Source organism: Dreissena polymorpha, chromosome 5 (genome assembly GCF_020536995.1).
Source record: "Dreissena polymorpha isolate Duluth1 chromosome 5, UMN_Dpol_1.0, whole genome shotgun sequence".
Lineage (NCBI taxonomy): Eukaryota > Metazoa > Mollusca > Bivalvia > Myida > Dreissenidae > Dreissena > Dreissena polymorpha.
Genome location: NC_068359.1, coordinates 37340490 through 37365067, shown reverse-complemented (window position 1 = coordinate 37365067; position 24578 = coordinate 37340490). Strand labels below are relative to the sequence as shown.

Below are 24578 nucleotides of genomic sequence, written 5' to 3'. Positions count from 1 at the left end.
TTTACAAAATTCGTAAACATATTTCTTGTCATAAATGTTTAACATTATTTTTTCGTAAGTGATGTTGTAATTATATTGGATTATCGGATAAATGTGCACATTAGAAAAGCGGTATGTATACTGTTATCGTTCGATTCAGTTTATATGCATGTATTTGCGGATGACAACACAGCATGACAATACACAGGACCTATATTATAGGCTATACTTTACCTGTTTTTATAGCCCTCTTAAATAAATATGCTCAAAACTTATAACGCTGTCCGTTTATAATGCTATTGCGTGGCTTGGACCCCGTCTTCTGCGTTATATTGGAGTTACAGTGTAGTTCTAGGACAATTCCAATGCCACCATTTATTCCAAGGCTTTTTTTATCGCCTTTGTGAAGGGTCATTTGGCCTCTCAGTTTGTAAAAAAAATGAGTTACAAACTTTTCTATGAGTCAAGAACTTTTTAAAATAGTGAACATTTAAGGCGCCAACAACTCTAAATTGTGAAAATTTGAGTCTCAAACTTCTAAAAATTGTGAATAACTGCCATTCTCAATTAAGGAAACAAAGCCCTGTTTTCGCCCCAGTTATCCGTTTTCATAGTATACCTGGCAGGGGTAGGACCTGGGTGTTGCAACGTTTCTGTATGGAGTCCAGACTGAGCTGCTCCTGTCCATCACTCACCAGCGTCACCGCTATACCGAATGAACCTGGATAAATTAGAAGAAATAAATTTGCCTTGCTCTGGGAAAACAGGGTTTAATTCGTAAGCGTAAAGTGTCGTCCCACATCAGCCTGTGCAGTAAACAAAGGCTAATCAGGGACGACACTTTCGGCTTCGATGGTATTTTTAGGTGAAACAAAAGTATTTTCTAAGTGAAAATTTTGTTAAGATAAAAAAGCAACTTGTTTTGTAGTTCTTTTACCAGTGTGACTAGAAAATCTACTACTGCATGTTAACATATAAGCACCTGATGGTAATGATTTATTAAATAAAACTGATCAAGTCAATCTAGTAACATAAACCTCTTAACACTCAGGTACGCATTATAACGCTTTTGTAGTCCCTTAGGAAACTAAACTAAATTTAAGACCTTTTTTTACTAAATTCACGAGTCAAAGGCTTCATTTCCTACCCAAAGATACTGATATGACCAGCAAATAGCATAAAAACTGAAAAGACTGCTGGCTGACCTGGTTTTATGCTGTTTGCATATAGCGCTATTTATTTTGCTTCTGACCGGAAAACGGTTATAAAAAGTGTGACCTGGGTGGCCTTACCAAATCTGCCAGCGCGCCCAATCCTGTGCAGGTATGTCTCGTGGTCCTTAGGTACATCCAGGTTGACTACCAGGTTGACCTTGTCAGCATCAATACCTCTCGATGTCTACAGAATAAATAATTCTTGAATTGGTAATACATACCTCTCGATGTTTACAGAATTAGTCTTTGATGTAGCAATTTGCTCTAAAAACCTCAAAAAAGACCCCCTCATTCATAATCTTGGAAGTTAGAACAGACCTTACACTCAACCATTACTTTTAGTATTGAACAAGCTATCACCCATATTCGAACTTCATCACATTCCTTTTCATTCCATATCAAAACTTTACAAAAACATTTAACTTATTTATGCCCTTTCAAGTTGTTTAACTCTTAGACTCTTTTTCTGTTAAAACATTCATTTTCAAACATATACCCATAGACTTCCAGTCATTTTGGCAAGCTAGAGAAAATTGTATGGAACATAATACACTCCAGAAATATTCAGGTCTGAATTGGGACAATCCATAAAAATTCTCGGGATATTTGACCAAAAGCCGGACTATCGCGCCGGGACACGTAAAAAGATCAATCATTATACCTTTACTTGAGTCAGTAGTCAGTATATTACTTATACAAATTATTATGTCCCAGTAGATATTGATTATAAATGTGTTTAAGAATTTCATGAACAAAAACGTTCTACAATTTCCTGAAGTAAACACACATGAGTCCATAAAGTGAAATGTGGGTTATCCCCTTTGCCTCGATTTCATATCCAATCGGGACGGAGTTATTTCATTAAACATGTGTAAATTGTGTAATACGATGTGCACGCGTCGACCACTGTTCTTATTTCACCAATCGTTGGTTAACTCTAAATTTAGATTGATGCAAAATATACAAACTATTTTCAGAAAATCCGTCAAAACTAAAACTAAAGTAAACAAGAGCACCGCATAACAGTTGCCACGCTCGGCTATGAAAGCTTGTCAGATTTTTTTGATTTTTTTTAGAGGTCACAGTGACCTTGACCTTTGACTTAGTGACCCAAAATGGGTGTGGCGAGTAGAACTCATCAAGGTGCATCTACATATGAAGTTTCAAAGTTGTAGGTGGAAGCACTTTGATTTTAGAGGCAATGTTAAGGTACTTGTTTAAGTTTTATATAAGAGGTCACAGTGACCTTGACCTTTGACCTAGTGACCCAAAAACTGGTGTGGCGTGTAGAACTCATCAAGGAGCATCTACATATGAAGTTGTAGGTGGAAGCACTTTGATTTTAGAGCCAATGTTAAGGTTTTAGCACGACGCCTATGGTGGACGTCGGACGGCGAGCGGGCTATGACAATAGCTCGGGTTTTCTCAGAAAACAGCCTCGCTAATAATATATGTGAAACATCAATGTGTATCTGTCACAAAACAATTTTTTTGATATGGAAAATTGTTGTTTTGACAGCTTTTTAACTTAAAGTGTTACAAAGGGTAATAGTATCTTTTTACTAGACCAGGCCATGAAAATGAAATACAACTGAAATTGGCTTTTTTTTAGAACGATACATCTATCACTAGCAATAAGTGACGCAAATAAAAACACGTGAGATCAGGATCTTTGGCATGTTTGGGAACATGGAATATCATAGGCTGTGCAACCAAGCGACATGGAGGTGCATTTAATGTGAGAAGTGATGCTTACAAATGTGCTAAAACATTTAAAAAATATATACCGTAATTACACTATGTTTTCGGACACTCTAAGTTTTCGGACACCCCTTTTTTTAGCAAAAATAATTATTTTTCGTGACTCTTAATTTTCGGACACACGAGTTTTCGTCCATAATTAATGTCTCTAAGTTTTCGGACAGTATATTTTACAGCGCTATTTTACCAAATTTCGGTCCTGTTTCGATATCTAATGACACTTCGATCATGGGGTTTTACAACCAGATTAACATCATAAAACATGGCAGGTGCATGCCTGAAGGAAACGGAACATTACATTTGCGTTATTGGGTAAATAACCTTGTAAACCGGTATTAAACAATGGTTTCGCCCGATAGCATAAGCGTTATGACAATTACCGGGGGTAGTGCCAATTACCAGTTCAATTATCTACCGCAATGGTACTCCGCCTTCTCAGTAAAATAACTGTGGCAAATACTAAACGCTTCAAAGTGTGATGCACCCAGGATTCCAAGTTTTACGAACAATGGAAGGTGTTCGACAACAACTATCGGAAATGAACAAACAAATAATTTAAAGTTTGCTTTTTTATTTCGTTAATTACAGGTTCATACAAGCGAGTATCGGTGCATCACATGCTCATCTTTGAACTCGTTGGTCAAAGTACAACCTTGTAGTAACTTTCTGTCAAATAAATTAAGCATTTAAAATTATTTAAAATGCAGTGCAAACATATATAACTGTAATTTGTACTATACGGCATGGTATTTTACAAGCGCGTGCTATTACCGGTAGTCGTTGATATAATTGGCGTTATTTTCGGACACTTCAATTTTCGACTCTAAGTTTTCGGACACCTGTATTTTGTGAATATTTATCGTATCTAAGTTTTCGGACACGAAAAAAAATAATTATTTTTAAGTGTCCGAAAACAAAGAGTAATTACGGTATATTGGCTGTGCATTGACTATTTAATTCCAGAAACTGATAGTAATCATCCTTAAAAATTTTCCATTGATCTCAAAAGCAACCCATGCGAAAGACATCGGACCTCAGACATTTCCGATAAAATTTGCTGAGCTTTGTATTATTACCAAAATTGTTGGACCTAGTGTCTGACAAAAAAAACAATTTTCAACAATTTGGTTAAAAATGAAAACAAAACTAGGAATATGAAAACATATGGACCTGTTTTTGTTCATTTTACTTCAATAGATTATTGAACTTCTTAATAGAACAGATTTTACCAACTATTTTCACTGATGATATCACAAAATCCAAGTGCGATTCTTAGAACCTGTCAAATATTGCACATTGTTTTGTGACGTAGGCAACACAACTAGTTTTTGATGTAATGTTTAAACAATCTCAAAGCATTCTTCACTTTAAATTGAAAGTTTTAAAATACATTTAATAGGTTTGATTTGAGGAGTAAATTTCGTTGTTATTTTATTGTATTTAGATTTGTTAAACATTGAGAACATCATAATGATAATAATAAACTGTATACAAGTTATTTTCTATTGTTCATTTAAAGAAGAACAAGGTCCAGTAAAATTCATTTATTTCCGGTAAAATTTAATGTTTATCAGACCTAATGTCCAGTAAGATTTTTTTTATTAATCTTTCAAATGGGTTGCTTAAAAGTGACCCCTTGGATGTTAAATCGCTATATTTCAGCCAAACCACAAAAGCCCTGAGATTTCAATGTCACCTAGCTACCAAAGAGTACCATAATGCCTCTTGGCACAGATAATGTAATACAGTATAGGAAAAAAATGAGCGGATCTCTATTAAACCAGTTATTTACTTATGTGTGTTAAGTGTTGTGCTAGCCTGCTCAGTCCACAAAGGCTAATTAATCATAGACGACATTTTGCACTAATACGGGCAAAAGCCCGCGAAGCGGGCGTTGACCGTTCATACATATGGAAATTTAGACATCAAATTACATAAGAATACCACATATGGATGCGCCTCAAAAAATTTGCCACACGACATATATTTTCGCGATGCTATTTATGACCTTGAACAAATCAAAAACACTTTGACATATGCTAAATCACATGTAAATACATACCTCAGAAAAAATTATATCAATGACATCATAATTGTGTAGCAAATCGCACTAAATATTCTCGCATTATTTGTTTTTCTTCGCAACCGTTCCAGAATCAAGTCATTACTCAATTATCTCCCCTGAATACTCTTCAGTGGGTATAAGCCGAAGACTGGTTCACTACAGTCTTTACCAAAAACAATTTACGTGAACATAACCCGTCTTAAATATATTGCCGAATCTCAGATTTTTGTCGAATTTATTTGCTTTGATCTTTTCGATATCTTATTGTTATTATTATCCTGACAAATCACAAACGCTTGTAAAAAAATTATTTGTTTTAAACATTATAGTTGGCATCTCTATTCTTCCAGTATTCTCGCGGTATTCCAATAACGACACCCTACTGTTTATTTGTCAGAATTCGTAACACATTTTCCATTCGCTCTCAGAAAGAAGTTTTACGTGTGATCATGAGCAATATTCTGGTAAGTTGTCGTAGTTATCCATTAGAAACAAATTTATTCACAAAATTTAAAGATATTCCGATCTAACTTTTTAGTCTTTTAGCTTTAATTTTTAACGTATTTACACCTCGTCTGCTATCACATTACCGATATCCCGAAAGGTTACATATCACTATAATAAGTTTAGGCCTAAAACCACAAAATCCGCTACCTTTGGATTTTTGTACCACAATTTTACGTAAAAAATCTTCCAGATTCAAAATCAACAAAAACAAGACATTTATAAATTGTCTGCATTATTGATCAAATTCTAAGATAGTTTTTAAGCTGTTTTGCCAAGGCAAGAGGCCATTATACCCAGCAAAACTGACAGTTTTGGTTTACAGAAATCAACAAGGGAGGGATTCCTGAACTATCAAAATTTCCAAGCTATATACACAGTTATTATCTGTGGTGGTCTTTATTGGTTCTGTTGGTTTACTTGAATGGAACATGTGTGAACTTTAAAAAGTCTATATCTGTCTATCTATAAACAAAAATCAGCTTTGGTATAATAAGATCAGATGTGCAAACAATGTCAAAGGGTTGTTAAATTAACAATTTGAAGGCAATTATGCTGAACAAATATGAAAGTTCCCATGCAAATTTAGTCTGTATATCGACAAGTGTCTGCCAATAAATGTCAAACTAGTAATACAAAACTTACCACAAGTATGTAAAAGCACTAAGTACCTGTTGTGATCATTTTTAGAAAGATAGTGTAATTCTAAACAGTAGCAAATAACTTGTTTAGTAAATGAATAATGCAATTAATATGATTTCCTTTCTATTGTGTAATTAATAAATTGGTTGTTACTTGTTAATCCATGATAAATGTTTTATGGCTAGTAGAAAACCAGCATTGTTAATTTTGTAAAAGGTAATAAAATAACACCACTTTGTAATTTCATATACGTAAATATTCTTGTTCTGTAGGTTGATGACAGTGTTTTAGTATTACTCATTTTGTCACAATTATTTTATGTGCAAATAAATGATGTGAAGTGTTTTGTATCTCCACACAATACCACATACCTTTTTACATATGTACTGTGTTATGTGTTATTTGAATGTTTAAATAAAAATATATGGATGATATAACATGATGCATTCTTATATTTGCATTCAAATTGTAACTATAGAGCTAAGTGTATGCAGTTTAGACTGTGATTTAAGAATTGCTACAAAATGGCTAGTTTTATAGTGGCGACAAAATTTAAACTATTCAACAATAGTTTGCGAAAGAAAATTAGAAACCTGCAAGATACCTGTATTTATTAAATATTTTAATTGCGAAACAAGTATGTTGTTATGCTGTTACACATAATTATACATTGATAATAAATAAGAAGACAATTAGCGGTGTTAACGTTTCCCAACAGTAGAAATCATTCTTCTGATGAAGTCAGTGGTATACAGACGAAAGCTCCAGGTATGGCTTTTAATACGTAGTGTGTGTTATTTGACAGTCTAAGACTTATTGGATTTAAAAAACCCTGTCAAATTTGTCAATCAAAATTGATTTGACTCATCACATGATTTTGATTATGTTTAATCAAATACTGTATGCTAAATGCAACTGCTTTAGCAAGCTGTCAAGTTGAATTGAGACATTTGATGAAACAAACTGTTTCCTGGGTAGGACCAGTACTTAGTGTCTATACGACGTACCATGACCTTGAAAGTCTACAAGACCTACTAGGTAGAACGAGAAATATACTTCGACGTACAATTTTCACCGACCCTTGAGTGTTAGCCAATCAGAAGACACCTTACATCTGTTGCTTTTAGAGATATTTGACATTGAACATTATTATTATTTATACCAAATTATGCGACTATCGATTGCTTACTCATACATATTGTGCGTATTTATTAAACATTATTATTATTATAATTTATACCAAATTATGCGACTATCAACCGCTAACTCATAGATATTGTGCGTATTTATTGACCTGGCGTGGCGGAATTAACCTCTGACTTATGCAAGTTATGGTTATCACAAAATACGACAAACGGGGAGGTTATTATACATTATTTATCCCGTTAATGTTTTGTAACTGTTTGGTTACTGTTGGGAATTTCCTACACAGTAATGCGCTGGACAGTCGTGATACTCCGCCCCCCATTATCAATAAATACTCACAATATGCTGAATAATTTTTATTTTGAAAAGGACACAGTTTAATCTTCTTAAAATGTGTATATAATCTATTTCAAGGCATTAAATACTTGAAACTTCTATGTGTTTTTTTTTGCCATTCTGATATTTTTATTCATTTTGTCCTCAATTTAAAGAGATTTTAAACATTTATTATGAATAAATCTGAAGGAAAAGCGGCTCAAGAGACAAATGTTTTGATTGGCTGTTCAGAAAATGTGTACGTCGAAGTACAAACATGTATGTAGAAGTACAAATTGTACTTTGACGTACAAATATATACTTCGAAGTGTATTTTATATTTGTATGTCGACGTACAATTATTGTACTTCGACGTACATTTCTCTTTTTACCTTGTAGGTCTTCTTGACTTTCAACCCAAATGGTACGCCATAGTATGTTTTTAGGGTTATCTTAAGAATGCTCCCACTTAAGGGATCAATACAGAGACCTCCCAGTCCCAATGACTAAGCCAGTTAGCAGACACCCCATCCACTATACCACAGCCACCGAACCAGCTTTAAATTCCTGTGGCTAGAAAACAAAAAAAAAATAAGATGCTAGATCTTTAAGTAGTTCTTCTTGAATGCTCTGAGCTTTTATGAGTACATACGTACAGCTCCCAGGACCCGGAGGGTCAATAGCTGGGAGTTGGATTATTGCAACTAGATCTTTAAGCTAAGAACATGTAAATCGTTTTAAGATTGATTTTTTTTGGATGCGTTACTTAATTATTGCAACAATTATAGCATTTTGAACAGAATCATGTCCATATATTTATTAAAAATACATGGTTATCAAAAAACTTATAAAGCTTTTGCCCGTAAATTAGGTAGCACCTATAATCATATTACCAGATTTTTTAAAGAGATTTTCTTTAAACAAAAAATCCCCAAAAAATGGAAAGTGTTGTCCCTGATTAGCCTGTGTAGTCTGGGAATACACCTACGTACATGCATTTAGCCCGGTTTTCCCAGAGCAGAGTGAGGCCCAAATTAAGAATATACAGCCAAGCCAGTGCATACCAGATCAGTTGATATGAGGATGCGACACTTGTAGGTCTTCAGTTTGGCCATGGCATGGTTGCGGTCCCTCTGATCCAGGCATCCCGCTATACAGGCAGTGGGCCAACCCTTGCCGTTCAACACATCAGCTAGCGTCTGGGCCCTGGTGAATAGAGAGAATTATACGTTGTCGTAAACTGAGTATCAGTGTAGTAAAAGTGGTTTACAAAGTACAAGCCATCTACTTGGCAGTGGGCCAACCCTTGCTGTTCAACACATCAGCCAGCGTCTGAGCCCTGGTGAATAGAGAGAATAACATGTTGGCCTTTAATGAATATCAGTGCAGTAAGAGTGGCCTTAAAAGTACAAGCCATCCATTTGGCAGTGGGCCAACTTTTGCTGTTCAACACATATCCGCTAGAGTCTGGGCCCTAGTGAATAGAGAGAATTATACATTGTCGTAAACTGAGTATCAGTGTAGTAAGAGTGGTTTACAAAGTACAAGCCATCCACTTGGCAGTGGGCCAACCCTTGCTGTTCAACACATCAGCTAGCGTCTGAGCCCTGGTGAATAGAGAAAATAACATGTCGGCCTTTAATGAATATTAGTGCAGTAAGAGTGGCCTTAAAAGTACAAGCCATCCATTTGGCAGTGGGCCAACCCTTGCTGTTCAACACATATCCGCTAGAGTCTGGGCCCTAGTGAATAGAGAGAATAACATGATGGCCTTAAATGAATATCACAGCAGTAAAAGTAGCTAACAAAGTACTAGCCACCAACTTGGCAGTGGGCCAACCCTTGCCGTTCAACACATCAGCAAGGGTGTGGGCCCTAGTGAATAGAGAGAATTACATGATAGCCTTTAATGAATATCACAGCACTGAGAGTAGCTAACAAAGTACTAGCCACCAACTTGGCAGTGGGCCAACCCTTGCTGTTCAACACATCAGCAAGGGTGTGGGCCCTAGTGAATAGAGAGAATTACATGATAGCCTTTAATGAATATCACAGCACTGAGAGAAGCTAACAAAGTACTAGCCACCAACTTGGCAGTGGGCCAACCCTTGCTGTTCAGCATGTCAGCTAAGTTCATGGCCCTAGGGGATTAAAAGAATACCAGGTTAGAGTTATCCTGCTGCCGCTTAGAAACGCAATTTCCCACCTTTGTTGTCAATTATAAAATCAAATTAAATTAAAGACCTTTCTTATTAGATTCAAGTTTTAAGGCTTCATTTCCAACCCTTTTATACTTATGAGCAGCAAACAGCATAAAACCTAAACATACTGCCAGTTACATGCAAGCTGATTCTGGTTTTATGCTGGTTGCATACAACCATTTCACCCATCTTCTGAAAGAAAGAGTTAAAAACAGTTTTCTAAAAACTAATTTATATTGTGGGCATATCAAAATAAAACTTAAATGGTAGGAACTTAATGCACACTGAGAGGAAAAGGGTTGAATGAATATCAGTGCATTAAGAGAAGGAGCAATCCATTTTGGTGTGTATGAAAAGAGCACATTTGAGTCATCAAAAACAATGTTATGATGTGATAAATATACCAGTTCAGTGAAGTCACATGACACAACCAACAAGATTGTTGCACATTCTCAGAACAGTATGATTATGTAATATTCAATTTGGTACATACCTTTTTTGTACATATTACTATTTAAAATACAAAAACAAATTGCAAACTCTTTTACGTCGAATAATTTTTTCTGCCCCATGAGGTAAAGGCCATGAAAAATGATTATGTCTCTGTCTGTGTCAAGTAAGTTGTGTCAACTGCATTAGTCGAACAAACATTTTTAAGGATAAAATAAAGTTTATCCAATGGCTTGTAAATAATAGGATGGGATAAAAAAAAACATGTCTGTTGTTGAGTCTTATATTCTTAAGTAACTGATACTATTTCTTTCTCTGTTTATTCTAGCTTGATTTTTTTTCTTTCAAATACTGATAACAATTTCACCACTAAAACACCAAGGGTCCATCTACTTCATTTACATGCATGTAAGCTGGTTGGTCATTGTTATCAAAACCCTTTACCACTTAGATAGGTATTTTGATGCATTTGTAGTCCCTTACCCTTTACCACTTAGATAGGTATTTTGATGCATTTGTAGTCCCTTACCCTTTACCACTTAGATAGGTATTTTGATGCATTTGTAGTCCCTTACCCTTTACCACTTAGATAGGTATTTTGATGCATTTGTAGTCCCTTACCCTTTACCACTTAGATAGGTATTTTGATGCATTTGTAGTCCCTTACCCTTTACCACTTAGATAGGTATTTTGATGCATTTGTAGTCCCTTACCCTTTACCACTTAGATAGGTATTTTGATGCATTTGTAGTCCCTTACCCTTTACCACTTAGATAGGTATTTTGATGCATTTGTAGTCCCTTACCCTTTACCACTTAGATATGTATTTTGATGCATTTGTAGTCCCCTACCCTTTACCACTTAGATAGGTATTTTGATGCATTTGTAGTCCCTTACCCTTTACCACTTAGATAGGTATTTTGATGCATTTGTAGTCCCTTACCCTTTACCACTTAGATAGGTATTTTGATGCATTTGTAGTCCCTTAGAAAGTTAAATTTAATTAAATACCTTTCTTACTACATTCAAGTTTTATAGGCTTCAGTTTCAACCCTTAGATACTGGTGAGCAGCAAACAGCATAAAACCTGAACAGATAGTGAGTTTATTGCAGGCTGTTCTGGTTTTATGCTCTTTAAACATAGCCATTTCCACTTAGCTTTTAAGTGGGAAAAGGTTAAACAAACCTACAGGTTGATAAAATGATAAGCAAAGCTGTCCCAAAACAACTTGACTATTCTTTCCCTTTGATGGTGTAATTTACATTTTCTGTCAGCCACATTATATAATAAACTCTTTAAACAAGAAACCGTCGGGTTTCCCTAAAGGTTTTTTTTTGTCACAATATTGCACTATATATTCAGATGAAAGGAAACGTCTTGAGGGGCATAACTTTGGACAAAATAATACGATGGATGGTTTAGCAACTTAAAAATTTCAAAGGGCCATAACTCTGTGAAAAATCATCCGACCAGAACCCGCTGATAATATGCACATGTTCTCTTGGTAGTGAAGCTTCCCATAAAGTTTCATTGAATTCCGGTCATTAGTTGCTGAGAAATAGCCCGGACAAGAATTGCACTATATGTACAGTTAATGGAAAATTTCAAAGGGCCATAACTCTGTAAAAAATCATCCGACCAGAACCAGCTGATAATATGCACATCTCCTCTTGGTAGTGAAGCTTCCCATAAAGTTTAATTGAATTCTGATCATTATTTGCTGAGAAATAGCCCGGACAAAAATTGTGCACTGATGGACGGACACACGCACGGACGGACGAAGCTGCAACTATATGCTCCCCCCAAAAAACTTTGGGGGAGCATAAAAATTAAGTGATGGTTAATTTTAGTAAGAGTTACAAAGTAAGTTTTATGCAAAATTAAAACTTTAAATATATACTTAAATAGAAAATATTTTTACAAAGTCATCTCTAAAATCAAAAAATATATACCGACGTAGCATATATTTTTACAAAATCTTCTATTAAGACAGCGTACCTTTTAGAGGTTTCTTTCAATTGGTTTACCCATTTACCACTTAAGATAAGTATTTTGACGCATTTGTAGTCCCTTAGAAAGTTAAATTTAAATAAAGACCTTTCTTACTAGATTCAAACTTAAAAGGCTTCATTTCCAACCCTCAGATACTGATGAGCAGCAAACAGCATAAAACCTGAACAGACTGCGAGTTTATTGCAGGCTGTTCTGGTTTTATGCTTTTTGCACATCGCCATTTCCACTTAGCTTCTAAGTGGGAAAAGGTTAAACAAACCTACAGGTTGGTAAAATGATAAATAAACAAAGCTGTCCCAAAAAAACTTGACTATTCTTCCCCTTTGATGGTGTAATTTACATTTTCTGTAAACCACCTTATATGATAACTCTTTCAAAAACAAGAGCTTTCAGAGGACAGCGCGCTCGACTATTCGAGTGCTTGACAGTATAACGTAAGCTTGACAGTATAACGTAAGCCATCATGGGGAAAATGTTCAAATTATTCAATAAGGTAAAGGTAATAGTTCAGGTATATTTTCCACAATCTATTGAACATTTGTGAAGACATAAAACAAACTAATAAGATTTTATTTCAAGTTTGATAGCAATAGCTTGGGTGGGCAGTTTGGACGGTCCTTCAAAAATAAAGTAAATAAATATTTGTTTGTTGTTTTTTAACCATGTTTCAAAGAAAAAAATAATAATTTTGGGGTTGGGTAGGGGGGTGGGGTTGAGAGGGGGGTATAATGTGGGGTGTGGTCATTTATTAGACGATTTTTCAAAATAAAAAAAAATGAAAGAAAAAAATGGGGGGGGGGCAGGGATTCTGGGTTGGGGCGTGGGGTATTGTTTGAGTGGAATCCATTGTCGTATTAAGGTAAGTGTTGTTTTGTCAAAGTCTTAATAAAATCTGATAATTAATAAAAAAAGTTATGGCAATTTAACTAGAATTTATTATTTTGACCTTGAGAGTCAAGGTCATTCAAAGGTCAAGGTCAAGTTGAACTTGCCAGGTACAGTACCCTCATGATAGTAAGAAAATATTTGAAGTTTGAAAGCAATAGCTTTGATACTTTAGAAGTCAAGTGGATCTAAACACAAAATTTAACAAAATATTCAGTTACTTAGACAAAAAAGGGCCATAATTCTTACAAAATGCTTGATACAGTTGTCTGCTCTTGTTTATAGATTGGGGTGATGTTGGTAAAAAAGTTTGCAAAATATGAAAGCAATATGTCAAGGGACGTTGAAATTATTTGAGGTGGTACGCAAACTTTAACATAGATTTATCAATAATATGCATATTCTAAATGAAAAAAGGGCCATAATTATTACAAAATGCTTGATACAGTTGTCTGCTCTTGTTAATAAGTTGGGGTCATGTTGGTAAAAAAGTTTGCAAAATATGAAAGCAATATGTCAAGGGACATTGAAAATATTTGAGGTGGTACCCAAACTTTAACATAGATTTATCAGCAATATGTCAAGGGACATAGGAAATATTTGGGGTGGTACGCAAACTTCAAAATTTGCACGCTCACGCCGAAGCCAGGGTGAGTAGGATAGCTCCACTATATATATTTCATATATAATTGTCGAGCTTATAATGTAATGGTAAATTTCAGTAAGTTATAAAGTTATATGCTAATTTAAACTCAAAATATATACTTAAATAAAACATATTTTTACAAAATCTTCTCTAAAAACAGAAAATATATACTGACTTATTTTTGCTAAATCTTTTCTCAAGAGAGCTACTTTTTAAAAGGTTGCTTTCAATTGGCATAAAGACTACAAGACAGCAAACCTTGTTTGGAGGTTTGAGAAGATCAAGCACTGCTGGAAGCTGACACTGGACAGGAGGTGGACCAGGGCCTTGGTCTTCTCTTCAAACACAGCATGAGCAATTGGGTGGTAGGGCACCAATGCATAGAACTGACGTATACCTGACATAGAACACAGCATAAGCTATTGGGTGATAGGGCACCGATGAATAGAGCTGATGAATACCTGACATAGAACACAACGTGAGCTATTGGGTGGTAGGGCACTGATGCATAGAACTGACATATACCTGACATTGAACACAACATGAGCTATTGGGTGGTAGGGCAATGATGCATAGAACTGACATATACCTGGCATAGAACACAGTGTGAGCTATTGGGTGGTAGGGCATTGATGCATAGAACTGATGTATACCTGACATAGAACACAACGTTAGCTATTGGGTGGTAGGGCAATGATGCATAGAACTGACGTATACCTGGCGTAGAACACAGTGTGAGCTATTGGGTGGTAAGGCAATGATGCATAGAACTGACGTATACCTGGCCTAGAACACAGTGTGAGCTATTGGGTGGTAAGGCAATGATGCATAGAACTGACATATACCTGGCATAGAACACAGTGTGAGCTATTGGGTGGTAGGGCATTGATGCATAGAACTGATGTATACCTGACATAGAACACAACGTTAGCTATTGGGTGGTAAGGCAATGATGCATAGAACTGACGTATACCTGGCGTAGAACACAGTGTGAGCTATTGGGTGGTAAGGCAATGATGCATAGAACTGACATATACCTGGCATAGAACACAGTGTGAGCTATTGGGTGGTAGGGCATTGATGCATAGAACTGATGTATACCTGACATAGAACACAACGTTAGCTATTGGGTGGTAGGGCAATGATGCATAGAACTGACGTATACCTGGCGTAGAACACAGTGTGAGCTATTGGGTGGTAGGGCACTGATGCATAGAACTGACATATACCTGGCATAGAACACAGTGTGAGCTATTGGGTGAAAGGGCAATGATGCACAGAACTGACATATACCTGGCATAGAACACAGTGTGAGCTATTGGGTGAAAGGGCAATGATGCATAGAACTGACATATACCTGGCATAGAACACAGTGTGAGCTATTGGGTGGTAGGGCAATGATGCACAGAACTGACATATACCTGGCGTAGAACACAACATGAGCTATTGGGTGAAAGGGCAATTATGCATGGAACTGACGTATACCTGGCATAGAACACAGCATGAGCTATTGGGTGGTAGGGCAATGATGCATGGAACTGACGTATACCTGGCATAGAACACAGCATGAGCTATTGGGTGGTAGGGCAATGATGCATGGAACTGACGTATACCTGGCATAGAACACAGTGTGAGCTATTGGGTGGTAGGGCAATGATGCATAGAACTGACAAATACCTGGCGTAGAACACAACATGAGCTATTGGGTGGTAGGGCAATGATGCATGGAACTGACATATACCTGGCATAGAACACAGCATGAGCTATTGGGTGGTAGGGCAATGATGCATGGAACTGACGTATACCTGGCATAGAACACAGTGTGAGCTATTGGGTGGTAGGGCAATGATGCATAGAACTGACAAATACCTGACATAGAACACAACGTTAGCTATTGGGTGAAAGGGCAATGATGCATAGAACTGACATATACCTGGCATAGAACACAGTGTGAGCTATTGGGTGGTAGGGCAATGATGCATAGAACTGACGTATACCTGGCATAGAACACACCATGAGCTATTGGGTAATAGGGCACTGATGCATAGAACTGACGTATCCCTGACATAGAACACAGTGTGAGCTATTGGGTGGTAGGGCAATGATGCACAGAACTGACATACATGTATACTGTAAACATATAGAAATTCGTCGGTATGAAATTTTGTGGTTAATCAAAAACAACTTATTCGTTGATACGTAATTTCGTGGATTTTAAATTTTCGGGGAAGATTGAGTCATAATAATTTAACTTTTCTTAAAACAACCAGAGTAATAATGAAGAATAATCTGCTAATGTGTGTTGACAGCAAGGCTTGTGATTAATGTGCACTGAAGCATGAAAGTGTTGCCGATAATTGTCGATAAGAGCGAATAAGCGGATATCTTGTGGGTCCCCGCTCGCTAATTGCCATCAATGTTGTTTTGACAATATTTGCAATTATCTGCTCAATCGGTCCCCTAGTAGTAACAATTGAGTAAAAAGGTCCCCAAAATACAGGTGTAAAAACCGTTATGTCTCTTTTAACTTTAATTGGCACTAATTGACATATGTGATAAATCTGCAAACTGTTAAGTTGAAGACGTCACATAAAAGAGGACAATCGTTGATGTACAGTTTAAATTCCGTGCTTGATTTAAAAACAAATTTTCTTAAGAAAAATTCATTTAAATTATTAAATACTTACCTGTTATCTCTAGCTTCCCCCTTTCCAAGGGAGTTATTTCATCCGGAAAATATTCAAGCGCTGGGAATCGTCCACCTCTATAAGAATCCAAATCAGGTTAAACATAGTACAATGCAACCTAACAGGAAATCAAGAACCACAACTCATCTTTCCTTTACGCAAACATAAAAAGGCGATGAGCGGGGTGGGAGGTGGGACTTACCGATAACAGGTAAGTATTTAATAATTAAAATAAATTTTACTTACGAAAATTTGTTTTAATATCATAAATACGTTACCTGTTATCTCTAGCTGATTTTGCAGCTGCGGCGGGAAGGTTCGCATATTTTTTCCCATCACAGCAAAACCCATATAGACGGTTTACAGCCAGAGATAGTAGAATCAAGTCCTCTTATAATCTTTGTTAGTACAGTATAGTACTTAATTCTCGGATGGCACCAGTGTACTTACGCCATAGAAGAAACTACAGTTTGAGCCACTACAAGAGGACCCAACTTATACAAATTGTCTTGTTGGCACTCAAGAGAACGAAGATAAAAAGAGGAGAAGGTGGTCGGATTCCTCCAGAAAGCAGCTTGAAGCACTTCAGATAGTGGGGTCTGATTAATATAAGCCCACGAAGCCGAAAGAGCTCTTAATTCATGCGGTCTTATCTTAAACAGGGATAAATCCCTCGATGAAAGAGAAGAATAAGCTTTCCTTATAGTCGAGGCTATCCAACGAGAAATAGAAGCCGCAGACACATCGCCCCCCCCCCCTTTTAATGGAATGAAAAGTCTCTTGCGAGAACCTTGAATAGACTTTACCCTTTTAAGGTAGAACTTCAAAGCCCTGACCAGGCAAAGGAGTCTATCATCATCTTCATGTCCACAAGTTCTAGATAGACTTGGAACTTTGAAGGGTTTGGAAGCCATAGAGGGGAGTTGATTTTTAGCAAGGAATCCTGACTGACACAACAATGTAACAGAACCATCAGAAGAGTCAAAACGAAGATGACTATCCTCGATAGAAAGAGCATGAATTTCACTTCTCCGTTTGGCTGAAGCCATAGTAAGAAGGAAAACGGTCTTCCATGTTAGGAATTGTAATGAAGCCTGATCAAGAGGTTCATAGGGAGCCTTAATAAGGGAATCAAGCACACAAGCTAAATCCCATTTAGGAGCAAGTGTACGAGATACAGGACGACTAAGCTCCATAGCTCGAACAAGTTCTGAAATAGCTGGATCAGCACAGACTTGTGAAGACTTAGTGAAAGCCAATGTATGCGAAATCATAGATCTGTATCCTTTGATGGAACTAAGAGAAAGTTTCTTATCATCAAAAAGATAAATGAGAAAATCCGCTATTCGTCTAGCAGAGGGATTGAGGGGATTAATTTTCCCTCGAAAACACCAATTGGAGAAGAGTTTCCAACGAGCATCATAGACTGCTCTGGTGGATTTTCTCCTTGCCGAAGCAACGAGGGTTGAAGCCCTGACAGAAAAACATTTCTTCTGCAAAGATTGCCTGATAACGGCCAGACGTGTAAGTGGAACATTTTTGGGTCCGCATGTAGTCTGCCGCTTTGAGACAGAAGATCTGACCTGTGAGGAAGATTCCTGGGATAATCGTACAGGAGACTGAGAAGATCGTTGAACCAAGATCTTCTGGGCCACCAAGGGGCAATCAGGAGTATCCTGCAAGAGCTCACCCTGATTTTCCCCAATATTTGGGGAATTAGAATGGGTGGGGGATAGGCGTAAGCGTCCAGTTGGTCCCATGCGAACGAAAGCGCGTCGATTGCCCACGCTGCTGGATCGTAAACTGGACTCACATACAGAGGAAGTCTGTGATTGTGTCTGGTTGCAAATAGATCGACCAGGGGATAACCGAACTTGAAAAAGATCTGGTTGGTCACTTCTTGATGAAGTGTCCACTCCGATGGAAGTAACTGGTGTTTGCGAGACAAACCATCCGCCAGGGCGTTGAGGCGACCTGGTATATATTTTGCCAGCAGATGAATGTTGAGTGTTTTGCAAAGAACAAGTAATTTTCTGGTTTCCAGATACAGGGATTGAGAATGTGTTCCCCCCTGTGCCTGGATGTAAGCCACCACAGATGTGTTGTCTGTTGACACCATCACACAAGAGTCAAGAAGATGTGATTGGAAATGAGATACAGCTAGAAATACTGCTCGCATTTCTAGATTGTTGATATGAAGGTGAGATTCCTGATGAGACCACAACCCTGACATTATCAGACTGAGAGGTTCCAGGTGAGCACCCCACCCTTCCTTGCTCGCATCCATTATTAGATATAATGACGGTTGCGGGGGAAGAAGGGGTACTCCTGCCAACAGAGTCTCCTCGTCTAGCCACCACTGAAGATGAGACCTTAAGGAGGGAAGGATTGGAATCTGTGTTAATAGATTGCCTGGAGACCATTTCCAACAAGCTGAGATAGTGCTGAAGAGGACGTAGGAAGAGACATCCCAACTGCACAAAGTCTGCTACTGAGCTCAGGATACCGTTGAGAGAGAGGAATTCTTGAGCTGTTATATGAGATTGGGACAAAACCCAGTTGACCTTCATTAGAAGGTCTGATATACGTTGAATAGACACTCTGACCCGATTGATGTGGGTCAAGAAATTCATTCCCACAAACGTAAAGTCCTGTGAAGGAATGAGGTCTGATTTGTCTGCATTGAGAAGGAGCCCTAACGACAGGAGCTCCTTCCAAGAGAATTCTAGGTTGTACAGAAGCAATTGACGATCGAGCTGGTGTAAGAGCCAGTCGTCGAAATACTGAAGAAGAATAATCCCGTGAACTCTGAGGTGTGATCCGACTGCCGACATTAGTTTGGTAAAAACTCGTGGGGCTGTCGCCAACCCGAAAGGCATAGACCGGAACTGGTAGACTTGGCCTTGAAAGGCGAATCGCTAGTACTTTCGGTAGTTGGGATGTATAGGAACATGGAAGTAAGCATCTTCCAGATCCAAAGACACCCCCCAGTGCAGGGGTTTGATGGATTCCTGTATGAAAGAAGGAGTCTCCATTTTAAAAGTTGATTTGAGGAGATACATGTTGAACACTTTTAAATCTATTAATGGTCTCCAGGAACCATTTTTCTTTTGAACAAGAAAAAGACGACTGTAAAATCCTGGAGAATAAGGATCTTGAACCCTTTCTACCGCCTGTTTTTCCAAGAGCCCGAGAATGGACTCTGGAATATGAGGATGCCGAGATACCAGCTCTATAGGGACGCGAGAAAGTGGAGGCCTTTTTTCGAATTGAAAAGTCAGGCCTTTTGTCACAAGAGAATGAACCCATGCGTCTGAAGTAATTTGAAGCCATCGATTTGAGAAGTGGAAAAGTCTGGCCCCGACTGGTATTTCCGGCATCGGAGGTTGTGGCGGTAGAAAGGGAAGGGACCTAGGGCTGATAAGCAGGAGGTGCGCCCCTGCCGGTAGAAGGTTTGAAATTCCTCTGTCCCGGCTTGGGTTGGCCCTTTTTCCCAGAATCTTTATTAGAAGACTTGTGTGACAAAGAAGGTCTGTTATAGGAAGACTGCCTATTAGGACCTGACCGTGGATTAAAAGAAGGCTTTTTAGAGAAAAGGTTATTTCTCTTAGTCGTCTTGAATGCTGGAACTGCTGGTGGCCTAGAAGCAGGATGCTTAAAGACCCCTTGGCGTTGTCCAGAGTTGTTTCTAGCTAAAGAAGCATGAAGTTGGTCATCCTTGTCAGCTGTGATTGCTTCTTGTATCCTTCCACCAAAAAGAAACCCTGATGTGAGAGGAGCTGTTCTGAGCGAGTTCATACCAGGTTCCAACAGAAAATCTTTAGGTAAAGAAGTAAGGATAAGATCTCTACGAATCCTTAGTATCTCGGACATTGAAGAAGCAGAAGTGTGAGATAAGGCCAGTGTGGTCCGTGAGAGATGAATTAACAAATCACGAAGTTCCTCCGGAACAGATTCCGACCAATCACACACCATTTGTAAAATTGTCGCTAGCATGAAGTCAATTTGGTTAGTCAAACCTAATGATCTACGTTCCCTCATTTCCCAAGTTTCCAACATTGAAAACGGAACAGAAACTGAATTGGAACCACTTGGCATTACAAGAGATAGCTTGCTCATGTCCGGATCTGGAACCGGAAGTTTTGAAAAATCCAACCCAGATGTTGCATGTGGTACAGGAGGTTTGTAACTTTTACTACCTTCCTGGTGTTTTGGATCAGCTAGTTCCTTAGGAATTTTCCATGTTTCTCCTTGTTTTGGAATAGTCTTATTAGCTGATTCCAATGATCGAAGAACAGATAGAACAGTAGAACCAATGGGAAGTCGTGGGTCAGGACGAGCCGTCGACTTAATAACCCTGTTGGGATCAAATGTACGAAAAAGTTGTTCTGTCACAGAAATCGTCGCATTTGAAGACAGTTCAGCAGGTCTTGGACAGTAATCTTCACCAAGAGTACGAAACATCAGTTCATAGATCTGACCAATCGGAGCTAAATATTGATCCGTCTCAACATTAGATTCTGCATCTGAATCAGCCTCACTCTCTACAACACCAGCGGTTTGTATAGAATCAGCAGGAACAGAAGTGAGAATATCTTGTACCGGATTGTAATTGTCTGGTAACAGCGAATGATCATCCCCGACGTCAATAAACTGATAATGTAAACCGGAAGAAGGTAAATTATCAGCATTGACCGGTACAAAATGTCCTGCCGAATTCTGTATCCATAGTGTATCAGGATTCGACAGGGTAGCTGTAGGGGGTACACGACTAGATACTGTAGATGATACCCGTGGTGTTGACACTGACGCCGTAGAAGTGAGATGAGCTTCTGAAGATGCAATACGTGTGGCAGTCAACGTTGGAACCGACACATTTGGCATGGAAACATGCGATTCCATAACGGAACACGATGGTGAACGACTATATGTATGGTAAGTCCGATGCTGTCTACGTGAACGTTGCCGACGTCCTCGTTTCCTGCAATGTCGAGATCTGCATCGGCTGTGCTGTCGAGATGTGGATCGGCTGCGATGAGATCGAGATTTTTTGGAATACCGTCTCCGTGAGTGACGACGTGATCGCTTATGAGCGCCGCGACGATGATAACTGCTCGACGAAGAAGAGCGTGTCCGATGTCCACTCCTTGATGAAGACGGTGTATTCGACGACGAATCGGATGTAGAAGAATACGCCGATGATGAAGACCGAGTTCTTCTTGACCGGCGATTGGTGTTATCGGTGGCAGGCCCAACTGATGACTGTTGACCGGTGACCGGACCGGACCAGACCGGTGACCGGACCGGTGATCAATGACCGTACCGGTGACCGGACCGGACCGGACCGGTGACCGGACCGGACCGGTGACCGGACCGGTGACATGACCGGTGACCGGACCGGACCGGTGACCGGCCGGTCATATTATGACCGGTTACGTCACCGGACAAAGACCGTAGAATGGCGGCTGCCATGTGGTCTGACATTGATCCAGTCGTTCCATGATCAATGTCGCCGGTATGCATGTTGTGAGTCATAAGATCTGATGACGATCGACTGACAACAACACCATCTTGCCCGGTACCCAGTGACTGACAAAACCGCTGGTCATCCTTGACCAGTGGAGTCACCGGGTAATCAACGTCGGATGGAGGTTCGTTGCGTTTGCGGCTGATCGACGTCCTCCGGCGACCTGCTTTTGTCCATGCATCGTAAGCCCACAAATCGCAAACCGCACATTTGTTATTAAATGTGCAACCGGTACATGCCAAGCAAGTATCGTGGGAATCCCACCTTGCTCTGATATGACCACAAGAACCTCTATCCTGTAAGTTCATTCTGAAATAAAAGAAACAGAAAGAACCTACAAAAGACAAATTAATGATTATAAATTCAAATAAAAAGTTAAACCACAAAATGTAAACACAAAGAACGCTGTCCAATTGACCTCAATTACTTATTGGGGAATAGGCACGAATTCCTCGTGGTTCACGTGCTCATGACGTCATGTACATGAGCGACGATGCAAACAAAGAAACCCAGCAAAAGCAGAAATATGACAATTACTGCAACAAAAAGAATAGAAATATAAACCGAATGATACAAATAAAAGATAAATAAACTTAATCCTTTTAAACTCCGCAAAAAACACAGTGAAAAGAACACATAAGTCCTGAGCCTAAAATAGGCGTGCACATGGTTTTATCCGGAAAGGAAAGATGAGTTGTGGTTCTTGATTTCCTGTTAGGTTGCATTGTACTATGTTTAACCTGATTTGGATTCTTATAGAGGTGGACGATTCCCAGCGCTTGAATATTTTCCGGATGAAATAACTCCCTTGGAAAGGGGTAAGCTGGAGATAACAGGTAACGTATTTATGATATTAAAAGTATCATTACCCAAACACTTATCAAGAAAACAACATATTGTATTACCTAGCATATCTCAATCAAATATCTCAGATAACCGAAAACAATAGAGAATGTCGGCAATGACATTCGGAAAGGACTGATTTCGGATTAAACATGTAAAAATAATCGTTGGTACTTGAATTCGTGGTTCAGCGGAACAACGAAATCCAAGAAAATTCCAACCACACGAAATTTAATGTTTTTACAGTACCTGACATAGAACACAGCGTTAGCTATTGGGTTGTAGGGCAATGATGCATAAAACTGATGTATACCTGACATAGAACACAGCTTTAGCTATTGGGTGGTAGGGCAATGATGCATAAAACTGATGTATACCTGACATCGAACACAGTGTGAGCTATTGGGTGGTAGGACAATGATGCATAAAACTGATGTATACCTGACATCGAGCACAGCTTTAGCTATTGGGTGGTAGGACAATGATGCATAAAACTGATGTATACCTGACATCGAACACAGTGTGAGCTATTGGGTGGTAGGGCAATGATGCATAAAACTGATGTATACCTGACATAGAACACAGCATTAGCTATTGGGTGGTAGGGCAATAATGCATAAAACTGATGTATACCTGACATAGAACACAGCGTTAGCTATTGGGTGGTAGGGCAATGATGCATAAAACTGATGTATACCTGACATAGACCACAATGTGGGCTATTGGGTGGTAGGGCACCGATAAATAGAACTGATGTATACCTGACATAGAACACAGTGTGAGCTTTTGTGTGGTAGGGTAGACCCATGAAACTGACATATACAAAAGCACACAATAAATAATGTACCACCAAGGACATATTGTTGCCCAAGGCAAAGCAAAGTAAACAAGTGTCTTGAGTTTTCAAGTGTGTGTTCATAGGATTGACAAATTGACTATTGACCTTACTGATTGCAATATTTATTTTATAATCTACCAAATATTTAAAAAAAAATCATTAACTAAATAGTAACATTTTATATGGCAGCCATGATGATGACTTAGTTAAAGGGTACATCACCTAGATATAACTTAATCCCTGCGTGTGAAAATTGTATCGAAAACATCTATCCTTAATTGTAAAGTGGCAATTCATTAGCATGAGAAATATAAAAATAGATTGTTTCACAAACACACATTTTATTACGCCCATACCTTTTATTAGGACACAAAAATCAGGATTAGTAGATGAATGCATTTTATATTTTAGTCTTGCATATCAACAATTCAAGGCGGTTACAAATATTTTCAGTTTCAATTAAATTGTCTACAAAAATGAACAGATTTTGTGGGAAAAGGAAGAAATAAGTAGCCTAACTTAAACCGGCTGAGCTAGTTTTGCAAAATCATTGTCATTCTTGGGGCATTAATTGGCATTGACTTGTGGGTTGACCTATTCCACAAATTAAACCTTGCCCACTCAGACGCAAAGTGAAAATGGCTATGTGCCCACAGCATAAAACCAGAACAGCCTGCGAGTAACTTGCAGTCTGTTCGGGTTTTATGCTGTTTGCTGCTCATCAGTATCTTAGGGTCGAAAATAAAGCCTTCAAAATTTGAACCTAGTAAGAAAGGTCTTAAATTAAATTTAACTTTTTAAGGGACTACAAATGCGTAAAAATATGTATCTTAGTGGTAAAGGGTTAAACAAAACACATCG

At 38.3% G+C, this 24578-nt stretch overlaps 1 protein-coding gene across 1 annotated transcript in view; it reads right to left on the bottom strand.

The window, feature by feature from the left end:
* The window catches only part of LOC127831156 (uncharacterized), a 44319-nt gene that overhangs the window by 12782 nt on the left and 6959 nt on the right, over positions 1–24578 (bottom strand). The window contains exons 7-10 of the mRNA XM_052356150.1: positions 14081–14219; positions 8691–8832; positions 1272–1377; positions 599–700 (exon numbers count right to left, since the gene is read on the bottom strand). Of these exons, the coding sequence (XP_052212110.1) occupies positions 599–700; positions 1272–1377; positions 8691–8832; positions 14081–14219 (489 nt within the window). The remainder of the gene's footprint in view (positions 1–598; positions 701–1271; positions 1378–8690; positions 8833–14080; positions 14220–24578) is intronic.